This window comes from Callithrix jacchus, chromosome 22, assembly GCF_049354715.1.
Source record: "Callithrix jacchus isolate 240 chromosome 22, calJac240_pri, whole genome shotgun sequence".
Classification (NCBI taxonomy): Eukaryota; Metazoa; Chordata; class Mammalia; order Primates; family Cebidae; genus Callithrix; species Callithrix jacchus.
This window is the reverse complement of record NC_133523.1, coordinates 18,637,609-18,664,558: the sequence shown is the minus strand read 5'-3', so window position 1 is coordinate 18,664,558 and position 26,950 is coordinate 18,637,609. Positions and strand designations below refer to the sequence as shown.

Genomic DNA, 26,950 nt, shown 5'->3' with positions numbered 1-26,950 from the left:
AGATGGGTCTTCACCATCATGGCCAGGGTGGTCATGAACTCCTGACCTCAGGTGATCCACCCACCTCAGCCTCCTAAAGTGCTAGGATTACAGGCGTGAGCGACTGTGCCCGGCCCGTAACTTTTGTGTTTTTAATGAAGACTGGGTTTTGCAATGTTGGTCAGGCTGGTCTTGAACTCCTGACCCTCAGGTGATCCACCTGTCTCAGCCTCCCAAAGTGCTGGGATTACACGTGTGAGCCACTTCACCCAGTCCGAATCTTCTATTTTTAAGTGTAACTGTTAAAGTTTGCAAAATAATAAAATGACCTCTGTGAATTTGAAATTTGAAAGAATTTTTTTTCATATTGATACTGCAATTTGGAGGAATTTCCCACTTACATATAATTTTTTTTAGTGGGTGGAGTTTAGTCTTCAGTTTTTATTTTTAGTCACCTAACTGTAGCCAACTCCTCAGTCATTTTCTCTGGATAACTTATGGAAATCCTGACAGCTTTTGGATTAAAACATTTGTTGTTATTTAGCATGCAAACTAGTTTACTGTGGTCACAGAATGGCCAGTCATGGGGCCATAAGCAACACCTGCTCCTTTAGTGTCTTTCATACCATTACCATCAGCACCAGAAACTTCAGGTGCCCCAAGTTTAAAGCAAAAATTCTAAAGTATATTGGCTTCTCCCATGCAATGTGCTGGGTCCAGAACATGCTGTTAAATATCACAGTTCCTGGCTGGGCGCAGTGGCTCACGCCTGTAATCCCAACATTTTGGGAGGTCAAGGCAGGTGGATCACGAGATCAGGTGTTCGAGACCAGCCTGTAGCCAGGCATGGTGGCACTCTCCTGTAATCCCAACTACTCGGGAGGCTGAAGCAGGACAATCACTTGAACCTAGGAACTGGAGATTGCCGTGAGCTGAGATCACGCCGCTGAACTCCAGCTCAGGCGACAGTGGAGAGTTCCTATGGTTATGACTGACAAATGACAAAAACACAAAAACTATGTACTTAGCAAAGATTATGACACAGATACAGAAAGTGTTTGAAACATTGTTATCCTTCTGTCATGTTTTGAAAATATGCTTTTATTTTATTTTTTTGAGACAGAGTTTCTCTGTTGTTACCCAGACTGGAGTGCAATGGCGCGATCTCGGCTCACCATAACCTCCGCCTTCTGGGTTCAAGCAATTCTCCTGCCGCAGCCTCCCGAGTAGCTGGGACTACAGGCGCGCACCACCATGCCCAGCTAATTTTTGTATTTTTAGTAGAGACGGGGTTTCACCATGTTGACCAGGATGGTGTTGATCTCTTGACCTCGTGATCCACCCCGCCTCGGCCTCCCAAAGTGCTGGGATTACAGGCTTGAGCCACCGCGCCCAGCCAAATCTTTTAAACTTATTTCTTCTGTTCAACTATGATTATATATATTTTGACAAACATCTTTTTATCCCTTTAATCCTAAATATATTGGCCTCTGATGGTCACCATTTTACTTTATATATTACTGAGATTAACTTTTTTGGAATCCATGTGTAAGTGAAATAATGAGATATTAATCTTTCTGTGCCTGACTTACCTCAACCAGCTTAATCCATGTGGTTGAAAATAATAGATTTTTTCCTAGGCCAGACATGATGGCTCACACTTGTAATTCCAGCTCTCTAGGAGACTGAGGCAGGTGCATCAGTTGAGCATAGAGTTGAGACCAGCCTGGGAAACATGACAAAAACCCATCTCTACTAAAAATACAAACAAATCAATCAGCTGGGCATGGCGGTGCACACTTGTAATCCCAGCTACTCCAGAGGCTGAGGCACAAAAATCCCTTAAACCAGAAATGTGGAGGTTGCAGTGAGCCAAGATTGTGCCACTGCTCTCCAGCCTGGCTGACAGAGCGAGACTCAATCCAAAAAAAAAAAAAAAATTCTTTTAAAAATAATGAATAGTACTCCATTGTGTGTATCTATCCCATTGTCTTTATTTCCTCCTTAGAAGTTAAACAGTTGATTCTATATTTTGTCTATTGGAAAGAGTGCTGCAAACAACAAAGAGTCCAAACGTTTCTTCATTTCGACATTGTTTGTTTCAGATACATATCCAGTGGTGCAATTGCTGTGTTACATGGTAGTTTGATTTTTTTTGAGAAATCTCTATTTCATTTTTCATAATGGCTGTCTTCATTTTCATTCAAACCAACGGTGTGCAAGCATTCCCTTTTCTTCACGTCTTTGCCAACACTTTATTATTTTTCTTTTTAGTAAGAGTCATTCTAAGAGTGAGTTGCTACCTCATACTGGTTTTTGGCTTGCCTTTCTCTGATCATAATTTACATTGAACATTTTTACATATATCTGCTATCCATGTGTATGTCTTTTCTTGAAAAAGACTTATTTAAGCCTTTTGTTTATTTAAATAGTTATTTGTTTTTTTTTGTTATAGTCATTTGAGTTTCGTTTTTTTTTTTTTCCTTCAGTAACAGTAACCTAAATTTGAGTTTCTTTCTTTTTCTTTTCCTTTTTTTTTGAGATGGAGTCTTGCTCTATCGCCAGGCTGGAGTGAAGGGGCACAATCTCGGCTCACTGCAACCTCTGCCTCCTGGATTCAACCGATTCTTCCACCTCAGCCTCCCGAGTGCTGGGATTACAGGCACGCGCCAACATGCCTGGCTAATTTTTGTATTTTTAGTAGAGACAGGGTTCACCATGTTGGCCAGGACAGTCTCGATCTCTTGACCTCATGATCTGCCCACCTCGGCCTCCCAGAGTGCTGGGATTACAGGCTTGAGCCACCGCACCCGGCTAAGTTTCTTATATATTTTTAATATTAACTCCTCACATGTATGATTTGCAAATATTTTCTCTCATTACTTAGTTATCTCATCCTGTTGATTGTACTAGATTCTGTGCAGCAACTTTTAAATTTGAAGGAATCTGATTAATCTATTTTTTCTTTTGTTCCCTGGGATTTTGAGGTTAAATTTTATTTTTTATTTTTTTGAGACGGAGTTTTGCTCTTGTTACCCAGGCTGGAGTGCAATGGCGCGATCTCGGCTCACCGCAACCTCCGCCTCCTGGGTTCAGGCAATTCTCCTGCCTCACGCTCCTGAGTAGCTGGGATTACAGGCACACACCACCATGCCCAGCTAACTTTTTGTATTTTTAGTAGAGATGGGGTTTCTTCACTATGTTGACCAGGATGGTCTTGATCTCTTGACCTTGTGATCCAACCGCCTCGGTCTCCCAAAGTGCTGGGATTACAGGCTTGAGCCACCGTGCCCGGCCAAGGTTAAATTTTAAAAACTCAATGCCTAAACAATGTTATGGAGATTTCACTCTATTTTTTTGTAGCTGTTTCAGTTTTTATATTTAAGTACCTAATTTATTTTGAGTAGATGTTTTTATCTGGTGTGAGATGAGGGTCTCATTTTACTGCTCTGCCTGTGGATATAATTTTCTCAACACCATTTATTGAAGATACTATTCTTTCCTTAAGAAACTGTCGGGCCGGGCGCGGTGGCTGATACCTATAATCCCAGCACTTTGGGAGGACAAGGCAGGTAGATCACGAGGTCAAGAGATAGAGACCATCCTGGTCAACAAGGTGAAACCCCATCTCTACTAAAAATACAAAAATTAGCTGGGCATGGTGATGCGCGCCTATAGTCCCAGCTACTCAGGAGGCTGAGGCAGGAGAATTGCTTGAACCCAGGAGGCAGAGGTTGCAGTGAGCGGAGGTCGTGCCATTGCACTCCAATCTGGGTAACAACAGCAAGACTCCATCTCAGAAAAAAAAAAAAAGAAAAAGAAATTGTCACCTTTATTTAAAATAAGTTAGTTGTAAATACATACATATATTTATGGTCTCTATGGTTCTCTCTTTATGTAGTATATTGGCCTATGTATCTGCTTTTATTCAAGTACCATACTGTTTTAGTCACTTTAAGTTTGTAGTATATTTCAAAGTCAGGTGGGATGATATCTTCATTTTTTTATTGCTTTGGATATTTAGGATCTTCTGTGGTACTGTGTGAATTTTGGATATACTTTTTTAAATTTCTATGAAGTATGTCACTGGTATTTTGATAGAGTTGCATTATATCTGTAGATCATTTTGTATAATACAGATATTTAATTAATGTCAATTCATGAGTGAATAATATTTGTGTATTAATTTCTTTAATGTTCTTTAGAGTATCATGTAAGGTGTTTCAACTTTTTGGTTAAATTTATTTCAAAGCATAGTTACTAAAGTCATTTTAGATGGAATTGTTTTTTAATTTCATTTTGAGATAGTGCATAGAAATGCTACGTACTTTTGGATGTAGCTTATGTATTCTGAAAGTTGAATGACTTTGTTTATTAGTTCTAACAGTTTTTTGTAAAGTCTTTGGCTTTTCCATTCTTCAGATTTTGTACAGGGATAATTTAACTTTCTTTTTTTCCAGTCTGGTTGCTTTTGATTTTACTCTCTAATTTCTTTGTCTTGGACATGTAATACCATGTTTAGTAAGACTGATTCGAGTGAGCATCCTTGTCTTGTTCTAGCTCTTAGAGTAAAAGCTTGCAACATATCCCTGTTTAGTATGTGGTTCGCTGTGCATTTTTTGTTTATAGCGGCATTTATTGGCTGAGGTGCATTTGTTCCATACCTAACTTTTTCAGAGATTGATCACAAAGGAATGTCAACTTTTGTCAAACTTATTCTGCATCTATTTCTTTATTTTTGTACTCTGCATCTATTTAAATGTTAGAGATGTGAAGTCACAATAAATCATTACATAAATACAAAAAATCCTCAGAGACTGCTATGGATATCTTTACGCCTGCAAACTAGAAAATTCAAAGAAAATTGATAAAATCCTGGATACACAAACTTCCAAGATACAGCCATGAAGAAGCAGAAGTCATGAACAAAGCAAAGATGTATAAAATATATAATGAAGGCTGGGGATGGTGGCTTACGCCTGTATCCCAGCACTTTGGGAGGCTGAGATGGGCAGATCACCAGAGGTCGGGAGTTCAAGACCAGCCTGACCAACATAGAGAAACACTGTCTCTACTAAAAATGCAAAATTAGCCAGGTATAGTGATGCATGCCTGTAATCTCAGCTACTCAGGAGGCTGAGGCAGGAGAATGGCTTAAACCCAGGAGGTGGAGGTTGCAGTGAGACAGGATTGCACCATTGCACTCCAGCCTTGGCAGCAAGAGCAAAACTCCATAAAAATAAATAAATAATAAATATAATGAAATTGAATTAGTAATAAAAATCCTACCAAGTATGATTCACCATGTAAAGATAATAAAAGCAAAAATTGATATGATTAACATAATAGATGCAGAAAAGAGCATTCAAGAAAATTCAGGATCACGAGGTCAAGAGATCGAGACCATCTTGGTCAACAAGGTGAAACCCCGTCTCTACTAAAAATACAAAAATAACTGGGCATGGTGGTGCGCGCCTGTATTCCCAGCTACTCAGGAGGCTGAGGCAGGAGAATTGCTTGAACCCAGGAGGCGGAGGTTGCGGTGAGCCGAGATCGTGCCATTGCACTCCAGTCTGGGTAACAAGAGCGAAACTCCGTCTCAAAAAATAAAGAAATGAGACAATGTAAATTAAGAAAATTATGGCCGGGCATGGTGGCTCACGCCTATCATCCCAGCACTTTGGGAGGCCGAGGCGGGTGGATCATGAGGTCAAGAGATCGAGACCATCCTGGTCAACAAGGTGAAACCCCATCTCTACTAAAAATATAAAAATTAGCTGGGCATGGTGGTGCCTGTAGTCCCAGCTACTCGGGAGGCTGAGGCAGGAGAATTGCCTGAACCCAGGAGGCGGAGGTTGCGGTGAGCCGAGATCGCGCCATTGCACTCCAGCCTGGGTAACAAGAGCGAAACTCCGTCTCAAAAAAAAAAAAAAAAATCACTTTACTAATATACTGCATGTATTATAGGTCGTATCCCAAAAAGAGATGCAATTAGATTAAAAAGCATAGGTAAGAATTCTATTTTTTTCTTCCCATAAGGTATCCAGATCACACACTTTAATTCACGCCACACACTCTCTAATTACTACTGCATACTATATAGGAGTGTATCTGCTAATTATCGAATTTTTTTTTCTCTAATGAAGCTTTTCAGGTAATTGATGCTGAGTCTGGAGAAAAGAACAATGGTTCCCATAAACAGGGTTGAAAAACAAAATAAAATACACTTGGTTCAATTTGAATTTCAGATAAATTATAAATTGTTATTTGTATAAATATATTCCAATAATTACACATATGATACACAAATATGCAAATATTGCATAGCCGTACTAAAAAGTTTTTGTTGTTTATTCCAAATTTAAATGTAACTGTTTTTTTTTTTTTTTGTATTTCTATTTGGTGAATCAGCCAAACCCACCACAAAAAAAAACATTGTATAATTTGGAGCAACATGTTACAAACATGGAATAATGCAATAAAAAATGAAACAAAATAAAAAATGATAGAGCACTTTAATCTGTAGGCTGCTTTAAGCAGCATAGACATTTTAATTATATTCATTTTTAGTAGAGACCGGGTTTCACCATGTTGACCAGGATGGGGGTTTCACCATGTTGACCAGGATGGTCTCGATCTCTTGACCTCGTGATCCACCCGCCTCGGCCTCCCAAAGTGCTGGGATTATAGGCGTGAGCCACCGCGCTCGGCCTATTTTCTAAGTGTTAATTACAATTATTACCCTCCTCAGTTAACCTTGGATACAATAACAACTGTGGTGGTTTTGTGATGATTTCTTTAGCATTTTATCTATGTTGATTAATGTTTGGATATCTGTAAAAAAAGATTTGCCCTATCCTTTTCTTTTTTAAAGCTTTTTTTTTTTTTTTAATATATCAGTGTGAATGTATGGGTATTTATTTGATTTGACTTGATTTATTTTATAGGTCAACTCTATTCCTTTGGTTGCTTACATTGTTTCAGTTTGGATGGGGAATACTTTCAGGCTGGCTCCCTTTGACATGTTCCCATCATTTTTTTAAAGAACTGGAAACAGTGGAAACTGGGAGACGCACTAAGACCCCGAGTTTTGGTCACACTGTGACCTATATGAGACCTAACCAAAATGCGAGAATTTTTTTTTTTCTTGAGAGGAGTCTTGCTCTGTCGCCCAGGCTCCAGGACAGTGGCGCGATCTTGGCTCACTGCAACCTCTGCCTCCCGGGTTCAAGCGATTGTCCTGCCTCAGCCTCCTAATGTGAGAATTTTTTTTTTTTTTTTTGAGATGGAGTTTCGCTCTTGTTGCCCAGGCTGGAATGAAATGGCGCATTCTCGGCTCACCGCAACCTCCGCCTCCTGGGTTCAAACTATTCTCCTGTCTCAGCCTCCCGAGTAGCTGGGATTACAGGCATGAGCCACCGCGCCCAGCCCGAGAATTTTTAAAACAAAATTATTAGAGGCCATCATTGCAGATGCCGGTCACAAACCCCACAGGCTCACCTAAGCATCTGAGCTACTGTTTAAAAACTGGGTACTCCCGGGGCTGGCGCTGAGGCTCAGGCTGGGCTGCGAACCGTCCAATCAGGCGCGCAGCTGGAGCGGACATGGCGGCTTCCGGGACGTGGCGGGGCCTTTGTCTCCCGCTGCAGCCGGAGCTCCAGATCTGGTTTTTACTCCTTTGTGTCCTCTGCTGATAGAGGACAAGCCTCTGTGGCCCGGTGACCTGCAGGTATTGGGAGATGCACAGCTAAGACGCCAGGACCCCCTGGAAGCCTAGAAATGGTGAGAGTGCCGGGTCCGACTTCCCGAGAGGGGCTTGTTGAAACCGGTGGGAAGTGGCTGTGGCGGGACTCGGGCCTCCCCGTTGTCAGCTCTGCAATCTGCCCCCCGAGTTCTCCTTGCCCAGCTCGGCCTCGGTTCCCTTCAGCAGTAAGATGGCGGCTGCGCCGACAGCCGGGTCCCCGGGCGTCCTGTCTGTTCCCTGCGCAGTGAATGTGCCCTGGCCTGGAGCCCGCTCTGGGCAGCTCTGCACCCGCAGCGCCGCGTCTCTCCCGGATTGTGCTGGGACCGCGAGAGGGTCGCCAGGGGAGAATCCTGACCCGGGTGCGGGTTCAAGAATGGGAACAGCTTTGGTCCCCCGGGATTCGCAGTTCCTCTTTTTTTTGTTGAAAATATATGGGAGTGACCATAGAAACATTAAAGCATTTAATCAAAGAGTAATACAAAAATCGTGGCGCACCCCAGCTGTGATTTGTAATTTGTGGTCCATGGTTGGGGCTTCAAGGTAAGACTTTTATGAACTGCCTGATGAGGAAAACCAAATTCAGTAATTGGTTAGGTATCACAGTTACGTACTTTATTGATTTGTATAATAAAGGTGAAATTTTCCTGGTTATGTAATCAGATGTTCATTGGCAGTTTATAATTGGTTAAGGCTGAATTTTGTTTCTCTCAATGTAGTAATTTACTACAAAATGCACTTCGGTTAGATTTTCTTTTTCTTTTTTTTTTTTGAGACAGTCTCATTTTGTCACCTAGGCTGGAGTGCAATGGTGTGGTCTTGGCTTACTGCAACCTCCGCCTCCCTGGTTCAAGTGATTCTTCCGCCTCAGCCTCCAGAGTAGCTGGGACTACAGGCGTGTGTGCCACCACACCTGGCTAATTTTTGTATTTTTGGTAGAGACCAGGTTTCACCATGTTGGCCAGACTAGTCTCAAACTCCTGACCTTGTGATCTGCCCACCTTGGCCTCCCAAAGTGCTGGGATTACAGGCATGAGCCACTGCGCCCGGTGTGGGAGTCCCCAATTTTTAAACAGTAGCTCAGAAGCTAGGTGAGCTTGTGGGGTTTGTGATTGCCATCTGCTGTGAGAACAATGTTGTGGAACTGAGCCCTGAATCAGGGTCTGTGCTGACTCTGGGTGGTGTCAGAATTCTAATGTTAGACATTGAGTTGGTGGTGGAAAATTGCTTGGTGTTCAGCAAACTCTACAGATTTGGTGCCAGAAGAAACATTTCACAGAGGCCTGGCCTGGAATGGAACTCTGGGTATCTGGGAATGGGAGGCTCTACTGTCCTGTACACAGGCTGTCACACTGCCCATTGTCCTAGGATCCTAGGCCTCCTCCCAGGATGAGAGAGGATGAAAACTTAGAGGAAAGGACTTGTGATGACAGACCCCCCCTTTTCTCACCGCTGCCACCATGGGATTCCCACCCACTCACAAACACACATGCTAGACCTCGATGTATACCCCTCCCAGTCACCACCCTCAGGAACTTCACCACAGCAGTTTTGATTCTAGTGTTTCTTTTTCTTTTTTTGTTAATGAATGAGAGCTTCTTATGTTGCTCAGGTTGGCCTTGAACTCATAGCCTCGCCTCCTCAAGCGCCAGGACAACTGGCCAGAGCCACCACGGCTCCTGATTCTAGTGTTTCTTGACAAAAACCCACATGTGTGTCTACAAGTCTTCTGATACTGAATATATCCCCACCCCCAGACACTGCATCTGCAGCAGCAACCTGTTTTCCCCACCAATCTAGGGTTCTGGGCCAGCTGTTCATAATCTCATCTGCTCGCTAGCGCATAAAGTATAGCCCCATCTGGGCCACTTTGTCTATAGAACAAACAGCTCCTTCCAGCTACATTGCACTCTTCCCCATCCATGAATTTTTTTTTTTTTTTAACTTTTCTTTTTGGTTCAGTGGTCCACACGCAGCTGTATTATATATAGGTAAAATGTGTCATGGGGGTTTGGTGTAGATTATGTTGTCACTAAGGTACTAAGCATAGCACCGAACAGGTTTTTAGAAATCTTTTTGTCCTTTCATTCTCTGTTCCTAACTAGGCCACAGTGTCTGCTGTTCCCCTCTTTGTGTCCGTGTGTTCTTATTATTTAGCTCTTTTTTTTTTCTTTGGGACGGAGTTTCGCTGTTGTTACCCAGGCCGGAGTGCAGTGGCACGATCTCGGCTCATCGCAACCTCCACCTCCTGGGTTCAAGCAATTCTCCTGCCTCAGCCTCCCGAGTAGCTGGGACTACAGGCGCGCACCACCATGCCCAGCTAATTTTTTGTATTTTTAGTAGAGACGGGGTTTCACCATGTTGACCAGGATGGTCTCGATCTCTTGACCTCGTGATCCACCCGCCTCGGCCTCCCAAAGTGCTGGGATTAGAGGCGTGAGCCCCCGCGCCCGGCCCGCTTTAGCTTTTAAGGATAATGGTATCCAGCATCATCTATGTTGCTGCAAATAACTTAATCTTGTCGTTTTTATTTATTTATTTATTTTTAAATTTTTATTTTTATTTTACCGAGTTATTTTTGGTGTGTCTAGGACAAGGAAAGAGGAGATCGTGGGTGGGAAACAGACTGAGGGAATCAGAAGCACCACTGTTCACCTGGAATTAAATCTGCATCCCAGCATCTTCTGCAAATATTTCACCAATTATTTCCTCTCGGACCTTCTCCCCTCGTGCTCCTTCCTCTGGTGAGTCCGGCGCTCCCCTCCCAGCCGCAGCGGACAAATAGGGATTGGGTTCCATGTGCCTGCCACAACGGGCAGGCTCTTGCTGCTCCCAACTAGGCGGCCATCACTGACTTGGATTGCACTCCGCGTGCACTGGCCACACCTCCTCGCCTCCTCCACCCGCTCTGCCGACGGCTTCCTCCGAAGCTAAATCTTGGAGGATTTGTTTACACCCAGGCCGCCGCCAATCCCGGCTCCTTTCCCAGAGCCTCATTTCCGATTTTTTCATATGTTAAGTCGTTTAACAACTCCAAGTAGACAGTTAATGGCTTCTTTATTTATAGGTTCCCTGTTACTTTACGTCGTTTTTGTTTCTCTCGGCAACTATTCTAATAGATTAATCAATAGCCATTTTCTGACCTTCGGGAACCCCAGCTGATGCTGTTTGTTGTCGAACGAAAAAATACATAGAGAAAAAGCATGCCTGCATCAAACCGGGAAAGCACAGGCAGGACTAGAGTGGTTTGGTTGGGGGAGGGGGAAAAGACATCTCAGCAGGTGTCTTCCCCGGAATGAGCACTGAGGCCGGAGGGGGATCTGAAGTCTAATTAGCAAGAGCGAGCCCGGCTCGCAGCTCGAAACAAAAACAAAACAGAGACTGTTTTGCTTTTTAAAAGATGGGATGGGGAGAATGATCCAAGATGGCCGATCGCTAACATCCCGGGATTGCAGCTCTCAGGGAAGGAGCGGAGAACTAGAGGACGCCACACTTTCAAATTCTGGTCGCTCACGGAGCAGAAGATCCCCCAGTGGAGGAAACACACGGGTGGCCAGCGCGACTCTCGTGGCTGGCGCAGCGGTTCCGCGGGCACCTCGGCGCGGCAGCTCTTGGAGCAGAGTAAACAGGTTCGGAGGACCCACAAGGGCCCCCAGCACAACACCAGAGCCCGGCCCAGCGGCTGTGAGGGCACTTCGGCACGCAGCACTCGGCGCAGAGTAAACGGACCGGTTCCCCTTCTGACCAAGGTTTGGAGCCCCGGGAAGGCAGAGTCGCCTACTACGGACACAAGAAGGAAGCCCGACAGGAGAATCCTGGGCAGAAAAGCACCATCAGTTTTAACGCCGCTGCTCTGGCCCTGGGAACTAACAACCTGGATGTCCACTCAAGAGACCTAATCTGAAAGTTGGTAAATTCAAAGACGGCAGGAGGATAAATTTACAATGACGGGAAGAAACCAGCGTAAAAAAGCCGAGAATACTCAAAGTCAGAACGCCTCTCCCTCTAAAGATGATCACAGTTCCACATCAACAATGGAACAAGGCTTGATGGAGAACGAGTGCCTCCTGATGACAGAATCACTCTTCAAGGAATGGATAATAACAAACTTCGGTGAGTTAAAAGAACATGTTGTAGCCCAACGTAAAGAAACTAGGAACTTTGAAAAAAGGTTTGATGAAATCCTATTGAGAATAGACAACTTAGAGAGGAGTATGAGTGAATTAATGGAACTGAAGAATACAATACAGGAACTCCGAGAAGTATGCACAGGTTTAAACACTCGAATTGTTCAAGCAGAAGAAAGGATATCAGAGGTCAAAGTCCAACTTAATGAAATAAAACGTGAAGAAAAGATTAGAGAAAAAAGGATAAAAAGGAATGAGCAAAGTCTCCAAGAAATGTGGGACTATGTGAAAAGACCAAATTTACGTTTGATAGGTGTACCTGAATGCGACGGAGAGAATGAATCCAAGCTGGAAAATACCCTTCAGGATATTATTCAGGAAAATTTTCCTAAACTAGCAAAGCAGGTCAACATTCAACCCCAGGTAATACAGAGAACACCACAAAGATATTCCTCAAGAAGAGCAACCCCAAGGCACATAATCGTTAGATTCACCAGGGTTGAAATGAAGGAGAAGATACTAAGGGCAGCCAGAGAGAAAGGTCATGTTACCCACAAAGGCAAGCCTATCAGACTCACAGCAGATCTCTCAGCAGAAACTCTACAAGCCAGAAGAGAGTGGGGGCCAATATTCAACATCCTCAAAGAACAGAACCTTCAGCCCAGAATTTCATATCCAGCCAAACTAAGCTTCACAACTGAAGGAAAAATAAAATCTTTTATGAACAAGCAAGAACTCAGAGATTTTATTACCACCAGGCCTGCTTTACAAGAGCTTCTGAAAGAAGCATTACACACAGAAAGAAACAACCAGTATTAGCCTTTCTAAAAATACACCAAAAAGTAAAGAGTATCAACATAAAGAAGAATTTACACCAACGAATGGATAAAATAGCCAGTCAACATCAAATGGCAGTAACCCTAAATTTAAATTGACTAAATCCCCCAATCAAAAGACACAGCCAAAACCCAATGGCATGTTACATCCAGACCTGTTTCACATGCAAGGATACACAAAGACTCAAAACAAAGGGATGGAGAAAGATTTACCAACCAAATAGAGAGCAAAAATAAATAATAAATAAATAAAAAGTAGGAGTTGCAAATCTCGTAGCGGATAAAATAGATTTTAAAGCAACAAAGATATAGTGGTAAAAGGATCTATGCAACAACAAGAGCTAACGATCCTAACACCCAGATACATAGAGACTTAGACTCAATGAGACAGAAAATTAATAAGGATATCAAGGACTCGAACTCAGATCCAGAACAAGTAAACTTAATAAATATTTATAGAGCTCTCCACTTCAAATACACAAAATATACATTCTTGTCAATACCACATCACATCTATCCATAAGTTTAAATGAAACATTGATTGGTCATTAATAATACCCAATTTTTTTCAAAATAAAGCAATATTTCCATGTACTCTCCCTCTTTCTCTTCCTCTTTCTTCCTCTCCTTTACTTATTTTTTTTTTTTTCCTTCTCTCAAAAAAAAAAGAAATCAACTTGTAAACCTCTAGATCCAGGTCGGCAATATTTCTCTCATTGCTTGATTTCCTTCCTTCCCTTCCCTCCCTCCCTCCCCGCTTCCTCCCTTCTTTCCTTCCTTCATCCCTTCCTTCCTCCCTACCATCCTTCTTCCCTCCCTTCTTGCCTTCCTCCCCCGCCATAAAAAAAAAAAAAAAAAAAAGATGGGATGGGAACCTCGTTCTAGGTCGCCCAGTTCCTGTCTAAGGAGTGTGGCAACAAGGAGGGGGGAAGGGAGAGGAGGGAGGGAGAGGGGGCGGGGAAGGCAAGGCAACAACAGTCTTTTTTTTTCTTTTTTTTTGAGACGGAGTTTCGCTCTTGTTACCCAGACTGTAGGGCAATGGCGCTCGGCTCACTGCAGCCTCCGCCTTCCGGGTTCAAGCAATTCTCCTGCCTCAGCCTCCCGAGTAGCTGGGACTACAGGCGCACGCCACCATGCCCAGCTAATTTTTGTATTTTTAGTAGAGACAGGGTTTCACCATGTTGGCCAGGATGGTATCAATCTCTTGACCTCGACCTCGTGATCCACCTGCCTTGGCCTCCCAAAGTGTTGGGATTATAAGTGTGAGCCACCACGCCCGACTGTTTTTTTTTTTTCTTTTAATGGCCACATAATCTTCCATGATGTTTATGTACCATATTTTGTTTTTATTAAATCTCCTATTTTTAAAATTAATTTATTTGGAGACAGTGTTTCACTATATGTCGCAGAGGCTATTCTGTTTTTATTAAATCTATTTTTTAAATTAATTTATTTGGAGACTGTGTTTCACTATGTCACAGAGGCTGAAGTGCAGTGGTGTAGTCTTGGCTCACTTCAGCCTCAACCTTCCTAGCTAAGGGCACCCTTACTTCAGCCCCCTAAGTACCTGGGACTAAAAGCATGCACCACCATTCCTGGCTATTTGTTCTATCTTTTGTAGAGATGGGGTTTTGCCATGTTTCCCAGGCTAGTCTTGTACTCTTGAGCTAAGGCAATCCACCTGCCTCAACCTCCCAAAGTGCTGGGATTACAAGTGTGAACCACCTCACCCCTCCATACCATATTACTTTAATCTAGTCTACCAGTTAGGTTTGTTCCATGTCTTTTGTTTGTTTGAGATGGAGTCTCACTCTGTCGCCCAGACTGGAGTACAGTGGCATCAGCTCAGCTCACTGCAACCTCCGCCTCCTGGGTTCAAGCGATTCTCCTGCCTCAGCCTCACATGTAGCTGGGACTACAGGCCTGCCGGCTAAGTTTTGTATTTTTAGTAGAGATGGGGTTTCACCATGTTGGCCTGGATGGTTCGATTTCTTGACCTCGTGATGTCCCCACCTCGACCTCCAAAAGTGCTGAGATTGCAGGTGGGAGCCACCATGCCCAGCCGATATCTTTATTATTGCAAACAGTGCTGTAATAAACATGCATGTGCATGTGCCTTTATGGTAGAATAATTTATATTTCTTTGGGTATATACCCGGTTTGAAGTCTGCTGGGTCAAATAGTAATTCTGTTTCAGTTCCGTGAGGAATCGCCACACTGCTTTTCACAGTGGTCGAACTAATTTACACTCCCACTAGCAGTGTATAAACATTCCATTTTCTTTTTATTTATTTATTATTTAAAAAATTTTTTTTAGAGACAGGGTTTCACCATGTTGGCCAGGCTGGTCTCGAACTCCTGACCTCAGGTGATCCGCCCATTTCGACCTCACGAAGTGCTGGGATTACAGGTGTGAGCCACCATGCCTGGCAACCATTCCATTTTCCCGGCAACCTTAATAGCATCTGTTTTCGACTTTTGTTTTTGAGACAAAGTCTGACTCTGTCACCCCCGCCAGAGTGTAGTGGTTGGATCTCAGCTCACTGCAACCTCCACCTCCCAGGTTCTATAGATTCTCATGCCTTCGTTTCCTGAGTAACTGGAGCTACAGATGTGTACCACCAAGCCTGAGTAATTTTTTTATTTTTAGTAAAGTTGGGGTTTCTCCATTTTGGCCAGGCTGATCTCAAACTCATGACCTCAAGTGATCTGCCCACCTTGGCCTCCCAAAGTGCTGGCATTACCATGCCAGCCTTTTATTGACTTTCTAACAACAGCCATGCTGACTGGTGTGAGATGGTGTCTGGTGTGTGTGTGTGAGTGTGTGCGCGAGCGTGCGTGCATTTGATTTCTCTAGTGATTAGTGGTGAGCATTTTTCCATCTGCTTGTTAGCCACGTGTTTGTCTTCTTGGAAAAGCATCTGTTGATGTCTTTTGCCTACTTTTTAATGAAATTTTTTTCTTTTTTTTTTCCCTTATATCATCACTGTTTTACAGATGATAATGAAGTTTTTTTCTTTTGGGAAACTTGCTTAACTTTTTTTTAAACTTTTCCCCCCAAGACAAAGTTTTGGTCTTTGTTGCCCAGGCTGGAACACAGTGGCACGATCTCAGCTCACAGCAACCTCCGCCTCCTGGGTTCAATCGATTCTCCTCTCTCAGCCTCCCAAGTAGCTAGGATTACAGGTACACGCCACCACACCCAGCTAATTTTTGTATTTTTAGTAGAGACAAGGTTTCACCATGCTGGCCAGGCTGGTCTGGAATTCCTGACCTCAGGTGACCCGTCCACCTTAGCCTTCCAGAGTACTGGGATTACAGACGTGAGCCATCGCGCCTCTAAGCTTGCCTAGCTTCTTTATGAATGCTGGATATTACACCTTTGTCAGGAATATAGTTTGTGAATATTGTTGTTTATTTGATATGTTGCCTACTCTGTTGATAGTTTCCTGTGCTGTGAAGAAGCTCTTTAGTTTAATTAGGTCTCATTTGTCAATTTTTGCTTTTGTTGCAATTGCTTTTGGTATCTTCCTCATAAAGTCTTTGCTCGTTCCTATGCCTGGAATGGTATTTTCTTGGTTGTTTACCTTCCAGGGTTTTAAAATTAATTTTAAGTTTTGCATTTAAGTCTTTTTCTTCATTTGATATGTATGTATGTGTATATATATATATGTGTGTGTGTATATATAGAGAGAGAGGGGAAGGTGACCAGTTTCAATCTTCTACATAGTGCTAGCTAGTTATTTCAGCACATTTATTAAATAGGGAATTCTCCCCACATTCTTCTTATCAGCTTTGTCAAAGAGCAGATAATTGGAGGTGTGTGGCATTATTTCTGGGCTCTCTATTCTCTGCTCATAGACTATTTGTCTATGGGTCTGTTTTTGTAGCAGTACCATGCTGATTTGATTACTGTAGCCTTGTACTTAGTGTAGTTTGAAATGGGGTAATGTAATGCCTCCAGCTTTGTTCTTTTTGTTTAAAATTGCCTTGGGTATTCAGGCTCATTTTGGTTCCATATAAATTTTAGGGCCGGGCGCAGTGGCTCAAGCCTGTAATCCCAGCACTTTGGGAGGCTGAGGTGGGTGGATCACGAGAGATCGAGACCATCCTGGTCAACATGGTGAAACCCCATCTCTACTAAAAACACAAAAAATTAGCTGGGCATGGTGGTGCATGCCTGTAATCCCAGCTACTCAGGAGGCTGAGGCAGGAGAATTGCCTGAAGCCAGGAGGCGGAGGTTGCGGCGAGCCGAGATCGCGCCATTGCACTCCAGCCTGGGTAACAAGAGTGAAACTCTGTCTCAAAAAAAAAAAAAAAAAAAAAAAAACAACCCAAATTTTAAAATAGTTATTTTTTGGTTTTGCTAACACTGTTTTTGGAAGTTTCATAGGAATAGCATTGAATTGGTAAAGGTCTTTGGGCAGTTTGGCCATTTTAATAATATTGATCTTCTCTATTTGTGAGCATAAATTGTTTTTTTTCCATCTGTTTGTATCATCTCTAATTTTTTTTTTTTTTTTTTAATGAGATGAAGTCTCACTCTCACCCAGGCTGGAGTGCAGTGGTGTGATATCAACTCACTGCAACCTCTGCCTCCTGGGTTCAAATGATTCTCCCTCAGCCTCCAGAGTAGCTGGGACTATAGGCGCATGCCACCATGCCCAGCTAATTTTTGTATTTTTAGTAGAGACGGATTTTCTTCATGTCAGCCAGAATGGTCTTGATCTCCTGACCTTGTTATTGGCCTATTCCGGGATTCTCTTTTTCATCTGTCCGCCTCAGTCTCTCAAAGTGCTGGGATTACAGGAGTGAGCCACCGCACCCGGCCATTTCTGGCTTCTTTATGCAGTGTTTGTTATTCTTCTTATAGAGATCTTTCACCTCCCTGGTTAACTGTATTTCTGTTCTATATTTTTTGTGGTAACTGTAAATAGGATTCTGTTTTTTTTTTTTTTTTTGAGACAGAGTTTTGCTCTTGTTACCCAGACTGGAGTGCAATGACGTGATCTCGGCTCACTGCAACCTCTGCCTCCTGGGTTCACGCAATTCTCCTGCCTCAGCCCCGAGTAGCTGGGATTACAGGTGCGTGCCACCATGCCCAGCCAATTTTTTTGTATTTTTAGTAGAGATGGGGTTTCACCATGTTGACCAGGATGGTCTCGATCTCTTGACCTCGTGATCCACCCGCCTCGGCCTCCCAAAGTGCTGGGATTACAGGCATGAGCCACCGCACACGGCCTGGAATAGAGTATTTTTTTGTCCTTCCTCTTACCCAAAAGCTAATGAATCAGGATAGGTGATCCAGCTTCTGGAGCTTCACCAGGGCAGTTCCATTTTCTATTTAGAGTCAGCCTGAGTCTCTCCAGCCTGGGTTATCTTTGGGCCATCAGTCCCAGGTCACTAAGAACCCTCTCACAATCACCTAGGCATCTTTAAGACACTTGAGAGGATGTCCAGGGCAGAACTGTGTCAGGCTGACAAGAATGATTAACCCTGCTTCTTTCTCGGTATAAGACAAAGAAGTAATCCTGTCTTTTTTTCCCCCTTATACAAAAGATAACTTTAGTTGTTACCAAGATGAGTTTCTCCAGTTTCTTGGTTCTTGGGTGAAAGACGAAAAGGAGGTCTGGTGACTCAAACAGATAAACTAATCGCTTCCATTTCATATGGCCATTCAAGACAGGTGAAGCAGTCATGGTCCCTGCCGTCCAGGATGTATGGTTGAATTAAGCATCATATTGTTGGTACAATGAATAGATGTAAAATGCAAAAAAAAAAAACCTCCAGCTTTATTTGGGCTACTTTTTTAATACTTTGGTGACTTCTGATGTCATCACCTGAAGGGATATTTATGGACAGGAGAATTGTTATTATTATTTGTGTTTCTTTTACCTTGCTAAGGATGCATATGTTTCATCCAATAAAATGATCTTAGACAACTTTAAGAGATTTGTTTAAATTGCTTATTATTATATGTTATAAAGTTGACAGGGAAGTGGCAAAAATAGATTAAAGGTTTAGATCAAGGCCACAAAGTATTCAGAGCCCTGACCATAACTATACCTACCTGTAATATATGATGCTGGAATAGCCTATCATATTTTACATAAACTCTGGAATTTTAGTTTCTCTTAGGTAAGCTTAGGAAAAACAGAACTGGAAATACCCCAGTGCCATAGAGAGCAGAATTCTATATAGGGTTCACTGCCTAACCGGGGTCTGTTCAGATTCACCCTTTTTAGAATTTTTTTGAGATGGAGTCTTGCTCTTGTTGCCCAGACTGGAGTGCGGTGGCATAATCTTGGCTCACTACAACCTTCGCCTCCTTTCTACAACCTTCGCCTCCTGGATGCAAGCAATTCTCCTGCCTCAACCTCCCAAGTAACTGGGATTATAGGTGCCTGCCACCACACCTGGCTAATTTTTGTATTTTTAGTAGAGGTAGCGTTTTACCATGTTGGTCAGGCAGGTTTCCAACTCCTGACCACAGGTGACCGCACTTCAGCCTCCCAAAGTGCTGGGATTACAACATGAGCCACCGCACCCAGCCAGACTCATCCTTTTTGGAGGACTTTTTTAGGTCTGACCCCACCCTAGAGTCTCGCCTCACAAAACTGATTTAAAAAGATAAGAATTTTGGCTGGTGAATCCTGCTGCCTTTCTACAACTGGTGCTCACAATGTTCAGAAACCTAAAAGCAGGTAAATGAGAAAAATAAACTATGTATTTTAGGATCTTAATTTAAAAATTTTTTTTTAATTTTAAAATTTGTAGTAAAAGCAGTGCTTACAGAAACTGTACATATAGCAACTTGTTTTCTATTCCTGCAGATCCAGTAGCGGCTCCACATGTAACAAAAAAGTAAATATAAACATAGTAATATATATATATTTTTTGAACGGAGTTTCACTCTTGTTGCCCAGGCTGGAGTGCAATGGCGCATTCTTGGCTCACCGCAACCTCCACCTCCTGGGTGCAAGCGATTCTCCTGTCTCAGCCTCCCGGGTAGCTGGGACTACAGGCATGCGACACCATGCCCAGCTAATTTTTGTATTTTTAGTAGAGACGGGGTTTCATCTTGTTGACCAGGATGGTCTCAATCTCTTGACCTCGTGATCCACCTGCCTTGGCCTCCCAAAGTGCTGGGATTACAGGCTTGAGCCACCGCACCCGGCCAGAATAGCATTTACTATCCAGAAAGTTCTGAAAAAAAAATTATTAGGAGAACCTGCTGTCTGGGGTCTAAAGAAAGACTGCCTAAAATCACTATTAAAAATAACAGAACATGGGAGACATCTGTATCTTGAATTTTGCATAAAACTGATTTCTCTTTATGGTTAAATTCAGACTATAATTTACTTTTTGAGGGGCCATATCTCAGCAGTGATGCCGTGTTCTATGTACATCAGCACATCCTAAAAATGTGTTCTAGTGTGATTGACGTGAATGATTTACTTGGTTGCAGAGCTCTCTGACTTGAGTTAATTATTTTTCTCTTCATTATTAAGTATTTTTATGCAGCTAATGTGCATAAACCATTACAATTAATGTGGCACCTGCCCTTTTTTCTTAGGTTTTCTCTGCATATATCTGTGTTTGGAAAATGAAGGCTCTTATCTTTGTTTACAGGCCAGAAAAAAATTGGTAAAACATAGGCTCTTCCGTTTACTGGACGTTTGACAAAGTAGTTTTCTTAGGCCAAAAACAGTGGCATTACTAGTGAGCTTGTTAGAAATTCAGAAGTTCAGACTTTATTCTGGATCTTCTGAACAAAAGAAATCTACACAAAGGATCCCCAGTTTCTTGTTCACATTTAAAGTTGAGAGCTACCTTCTAACTCAACTGTCTATTTTCATCTGAAAAATATACAGAACTCAAACTTTATGATGTAAATATAGCCCTCAAGAGTATACATATTTTTGTTTATGCCCTTAATTTTATACTTTATCATCCAGAGAAGTATCATATATACACCAGGGTTGTGGATTTTATGCCATCCTCTTCTCTCAGAGTTAAACATGAGATAATACTTGTGTTAAAAATTATTGGATAATTTCAGTGATTTCTACAAGTCAAAACCAATTCTCTTTACTTTCTCATCTCACTTTAATTCAAATAATAAATTCTGCCCGTGGCTACTTGGTAAATATATGTGTCTGTGTGCTTGTGTTTTTCAGGGGCCGTTGACATTTAGGGATGTGGCCATCGAATTCTCTCTAGAGGAGTGGCAATGCCTGGACACTGCTCAGCAGGATTTGTATAGAAAAGTGATGTTAGAGAACTACAGAAACCTGGCCTTCTTAGGTGAGAATAACTTTAATATACAATTCCTCATATACCCTAAGGGTTTTATTTCTCTATTTTTATAGAATAATTTTTGGTAATTTATGCTTTGCATAAATGAGTTTCTGATTCCTGTTTTGTTTTTGAGTCGGAGTTTCGCTGTTGTTACCCAGGCTGGAGTGCAATGGCACGATCTCGGCTGACCGCAACCTCCGCCTCTTGGGTTCAAGCAATTCTCCTGCCTCAGCCTCCTGAGTAGCTGGGACTACAGGCGTGCACCACCATGCCCAGCTAATTTTTGTATTTTAGTAGAGACGGGGTTTCACCTTGTTGACCAGGATGGTCTCGGTCTCTTGACCTCATGATTATAGGCGTGAGCCACCGCACCCAGCCTCTGATTCCTGTTTTTAAAAAAATTCTGAGGATTTGTCCATGTCGAAAAGAATTTATTCAAAATGTTTTATCTTTACTTAAACTTTCCTCATGCCTGGGCTGATTTGTATCCTTTACTCTAGATCAGTGGCATAAAACATTGTTTCCCATATCCTTTTTTTGGATACAAAGTCTTGCTCTGTTTCCAGGCTAGACTGCAATGGTGCAATCTCAGCTCACTGCAACCTTGGCCTCCCAGGTTCAAGCAATTCTCTGCCTCAGCCTTCTGAGTAGCTGTGATTACAGGTGCCCGCCACCACTTCCAGCTAATTTTTCTATTTTTAGTAGAGAGGAGATTTCACCATGCTGGCCAGGCTGGTCTCGAACCCTGGACCTTAAGTGATTCACCTGCCGCCCAAAGTGCTGGGATTACAGGCGTGAGTCATCCTGGCTGCCCATATCTTAAAATCTATTTACCACCGGGCACAGTGGCTCACGCCCATGATCCCAGCACATTGGAAGGCTGAGGCGGGTGGATCACGAGGTCAGGAGATCGAGACCATCCTGGTCAACAAGGTGAAACCCCGTCTCTACTAAAAATACAAAAATTAGCTGGGCATGGTGGTGCGCGCCTGTAGTCCCAGCTACTCAGGAGGCTGAGGTAGGAGAATTACCTGAACCCAGGAGGCGAAGGTTGAGGTGAGCCGAGATCGTGCCATTGCACTCCAGTCTGGGTAACAAGAGCGAAACTCCATCTCATTAAAAAAAAAAAAAAAAATCTATTTACCACTACCAGTTTTTGATTAATGAATACCGGGTATTCATTAATCAAACATTTAAGTGAAATTAAGAACCTATAAATTTGAAATATTCTCAAAGTGCTTTGAAATTTCTGTTATAAATTTGTATTTTAGGATTCATATTCTAGAATATACTGTGTCCTCTTTAGTAAGCACAGTACCAGCTTGGTAACTAAAGAATATGAAAAATATTCATGTGTGTGTATTTTTTTTTTTTTTTTTAAATTTTTAATAAAGCAGGTATTGCTGTCTCTAAGCCAGACCTGATCACCTGTCTGGAGCAAGGAAAAGAGCCCTGGAATATGAAGAGACTTGAGATGGTAGATGAACCCCCAGGTAGGTGAAAGTGAATACAACAGACGACAGCAAAAAGAAAGCCAGTGCTGAAAATGTGACTTGGGACGCTGTGTTCCAAAGCAAATATTTTCTGGAAAGCTTGAGTTTTTTAAAGTTTACTCTCACATAGGGGCATCTTCTGTCTATGCTTTTAAATTCTTTAAGGATTTGACTTTTCCTTTGGTGATCTCCCTTCAAGTTTTTTGTCAGAACCAAAGTCCTCTTCATGGCATATGAGACTGCACAATCTAGCTGCTTTTCCATTGTTTTGGGGGACACACAAATATCTGCATGATTTTGAGAAACTCTATGTTAAACTTTTTTTTTTCTTTTGAGACTGAATTTTGCTTTTTTGCCCCAGCTAGAATGCAATGGCACAATCTCAGCTCACTGCAACCTCTGCTCCCAGGTTTAAGTAATTCTCTTGCCTTAGCCACCCCAAGTAGCTGAGATTTCAGGCACCTGCTACCACGCCCAGCTAATGTTTTGTATTTTTAATAGAGCTGGGGTTTCACCATGTTTGTTGGCCAGGCTAGTCTCAAACTCCTGACCACAAGTCATCTGCCTGCCTTGTCCTCCCAATGCTGGGATTACAGGCGTGAACCACCGTGCCCACCCGAACTGTTTTCTTAGTTCTCTTTTTACATCATGTCTGAAATATGAAAGGGTACTGGTTTCTATTCCATTGTGTTTTTTTGTTTTGTTTTTGTTGGTGTTTTTCTGCACATTCCATCCTGTTTTTATTAATATGTTCTTGAAATATAGTTTGAAATTATAAAGTATAATGTCTCTCTACTTTGTTTTTTCCTCAAGATTGCTTTGGCTATTTGAAGTTTATTGTTGTTTCTTGTAAATTTTAGAGTTGTATTTTTCATTACTGTGAAGAAAAATGCCACTGAAATTTTGAAAGGAAATTTAGTGACTCTATATTGGTATTACAGGTGTAACCCACTGTGTCCAGCCAAAGCCTATAGCACCTTGTATTCCCAGGTGGTCTCTTATCCAAGTTTCTTTTTTTTTTTTTTTTTTTGAGACGGAGTTTCACTCGTTAGCCAGGCTGGAGTGCAAAGGCACGATCTCAGCTCACTGCAACCTCCGCCTTCTGGGTTCAAGCAATTCTCCTGCCTCAGCCTCCCTAGTAGCTGGGACTACAGGCACGCACCACCATGCTCAGCTAATTTTTGTATTTTTAGTAGAGACGGGGTTTCACCTCGTTGACCAGGATGGTCTCGATCTCTTGACCTCGTGATCCACCCGCCTCGGCCTCCCAAAGTACTGGGATTATAGGCATGAGCCACCGCGCACCTGGCCTACTTATCCAAGTTTCATCAAGGCTGGACCGTACTTAGCTTCTGAGGTCAGGCATGGTCAGAAGGGTGTGGCCCCAGATACCAGCCTCTGATTTAATTGTATTATTTGGCTAGAAGTCATTCAGGGGCAGGTTGCTCAATTTCCATGTAGCTGTGTGGTTTTGAGTGAGTTTCTTACTCTTGATTTTTTTTCTTTTTTCTTTTTTGAGATGAGAGTCTTACTCTGCCACCCAGGCTGGAGGACAGTAGCATGATCTTGGCCCACTGCTACTTCTGCCTCCTGGCTTCAGGTGATTCTTGTGCCTCAGTCTTCTGAGTAGGTAGGCCTACAGGCTTGTGCCATCCTGCTCAGCTAATTTTTTGTATTTTTGGTAGACATGGGGCTTCCCCATGTTGGCCAGGCTGATCCCAACCTCCTGATCTCACCCGATCCACACCCTTCAGCTTCTTTAAAGTGCTGGGATTACAGGTATGAGCCATTGTGCATGGTGAGTTTCTTACTCTTGAGTTTTAATTTGATTTCACTGCAGTCTGAGAGACTGTTCGTTATGATTTCAGTTCTTTTGCGTTTGTGAGAAGGGTTTTCCTTCCAATTATGTCATCAATTTTAGAGTAAGTGCCATGTGGAACTTAGAATAATGTGTATTGTGGTGTTTGTGGCTGGACAGTTCTGTAGATATGTCAGGTCCACTTGACCCACAGCTGAGTTCAGGTTCTGAATATTCTTGTTCCTTTTCTGTCTCATTGATCTCTTTAATATTAACAATGAGGTGTTAAAGTCGCTCACTGTTACTATGCGGGAGTCTAGTCTCCTTGTAGGTCTCTAAGAATGAGTTTTATGAATCTGGGTGCTCCTTGAATTGATCTTACCTTATGTAATGTGCTTGTCTTTTTTCAATCTTTGTTGGTTTCAAGTTTGTCAGAAACTATGATTGTAAGCCTTGCTTTTTTCTGCTTCTATTTCCTTTGTAAATTTTCCTCCATGTTTTTACTTTGAGCCTACATTTTTCCTGTGAAATGGGTCGTGACTCTTCATTCAGTGGAGGCATTTAGCCTATTGTAATTAAGGCTAATGTTACTTTGAGGCTGTCCAAGTGATGCTAGCTGCTTATTTTATGTAATTGTTGATGTGGCTGTTTTATACCATCATTGATCTTTGTACTTCAGTGTGTTTTTTGTACCAGCAAAGGCTGGTAATGGTTTTTTCTTCCCATATTTAGTGCTTCTTTCAGGAGCCCTAGCAAGGCATACCTGGTGGTAATGTATTCTTTCAGCATTTGCTTGTCTAAAAAGAATTTTTTCTTCACTTGTGAAGACTTAGAAATTAAAAAAAAAAAAAAAAAAAAACAGAGTCCCACTCAGTCACCAGGCACCAGGCTGGCGTGCAGTAGCAAGAGCTCGGCTCACTGCAACCTCCGCCTCCCGGATTCAAGCAATTCTCCTGCCTCAGCATCCCAAGTAGCTGGGACTACAGGCACGTGCCACCACGCCCAGCTAAAATTTTTTTTGTATTTTTAATAGAGACGGGGTTCCACCCTGTTGGCCAGGATGGTCTCGATCTCTTGACCTCATGATTCACCCGCCTTGGTTTCCCAAAGTGCTGAGATTACAGGCATGAGCCACCACGCCTGGCCAAAGAGTTAGAAATTTTTTATTTGCTTCTTGTATCTTTGTTCCTCATTTTCTATTTTTTTGTATTTGTGTCTTTTTTATACTTATCTTGATATGCTTTTATTTTTTTATCTGCATAGATTAATATTCTTTTTTTTTTTTTTTTTTTTTTTGAGACGGAGTCTCCCTCTTGTTACCCAGGCTGGAGTGCAATGGCACGATCTCGGCTCACCGCAACCTCCGCCTCCTGGGTTCAGGCAACTCTCCTGCCTCAGCCTCCTGAGATATATATTCTTGATGATACCTTGGGGATTATATAAAACCTCTAAAAGATACAACAACGTATTTTAATCTGGTAAAAAATGAACTTCAGTTGCATTCAAAAATTTTTTCTCCTTGTATCTGCCCTCAAATTTGTCATTGATGTTGCTAATTATATGTTATATATTCACTAACAAATGCTTATAATGATTTCTCTGCTTTTACTTTTCAAATTTTAGAGGACTTTTTTTTCTTTTTTGAGACAGAATCCCACTCTGTTGCCTAGGCTGGAGTGTAATGGCTTGATCTCAACTCACTGCAACCTCAGACTCCTGGGTTCAAGCAGTATCTTTCAAATTTTAGAAATGTTTTTTGCATCATTACTGCAATGCTAAGACATTTTATTTTTGTGTATGTACATTTCTTTCCCAGAAGATAACATATTTTATATAATTATGTGTTATTTTGTTGAATCATGTTATTTTTAGTAGAAGCAACTGCATTAAGCACCTTTTATATTTAGAGCATATGAAGTGCCATTAGACTGTTTCAGAATTTGGTTATTTTTCAATGTTTTTTTCTGTTTGTTTGGCAGGACAGATATGCTGGTAACATTATTCTCACTTGATAGCTGGGTTTTGTAGGACTTTGACTGTATCACACAATTTCCTTCCGGCCTGCAAAGCTTTTGTTGACAGTTCACCAGCTACCTCATATGACTGTGCTTGTAAATGATACATTATTTTTATCTTGCATCCCCATTATCTTCTTGTGACTTTTGAAATTGTGTTTATATACGTATTAGTCATAAATGTCTTTGTGTGTGCTCCTAGTTTGTTGAGCTTCTTCATTTTGACATTATTTTTTCTTTCAGAATTTTTAAATTATATATATATTTTTTTACCTTTACAATTTCTTTTTGGATATTTTAAATATTTTGTTCTTATCCTCGTTTTCTTTGTATTTTTTTTATTTAAAAAATTTAAAATTCATGGCCGGGTGTGGTGGCTCACGCCTGTAATCCCAGCACTTTGGGAGGCTGAGGCGGGTGGGTCACCTGAGATCAGGAATTCGTGACCAGTCTGACCAATATGGTGAAACCCCGTCTTTAAAAAAAAAAAATTTTTTTAAATTCATTAAATTTTGCTGAACTTTGACCCGTGACCTATTTTTTTATACTACTGTGTGTTCCTATTTTACTCATTGAGTATTCAATGTATTTCCAATTGTTAATATTAATGTATACATGTTTTTTATGGTTTCTTTCTGAAAATTATACAATATTTTTGA

At 41.9% G+C, this 26,950-nt stretch overlaps 1 protein-coding gene across 5 annotated transcripts in view; it reads left to right on the top strand.

Annotated features, from left to right (window-relative positions):
* Positions 1-26,950, top strand: part of LOC118142814 (uncharacterized) — a 73,063-nt gene that overhangs the window by 41,763 nt on the left and 4,350 nt on the right. The window contains exons 1-4 of one of the 5 annotated variants that reach the window (XM_078362052.1): positions 7,569-7,761; positions 10,312-10,464; positions 20,865-20,991; positions 22,380-22,478. In XM_078362052.1, the coding sequence (XP_078218178.1) occupies positions 20,958-20,991; positions 22,380-22,478 (133 nt within the window). In that variant the 5' untranslated portion in view covers positions 7,569-7,761; positions 10,312-10,464; positions 20,865-20,957. Of the gene's footprint in view, positions 1-7,568; positions 7,762-10,311; positions 10,465-20,864; positions 20,992-22,379; positions 22,479-25,575; positions 25,755-26,950 lie in introns of those variants that run through there. The other 4 variants (XM_035285574.3, XM_035285573.3, XM_078362053.1 and 1 more) reach the window with 4 other exon arrangements.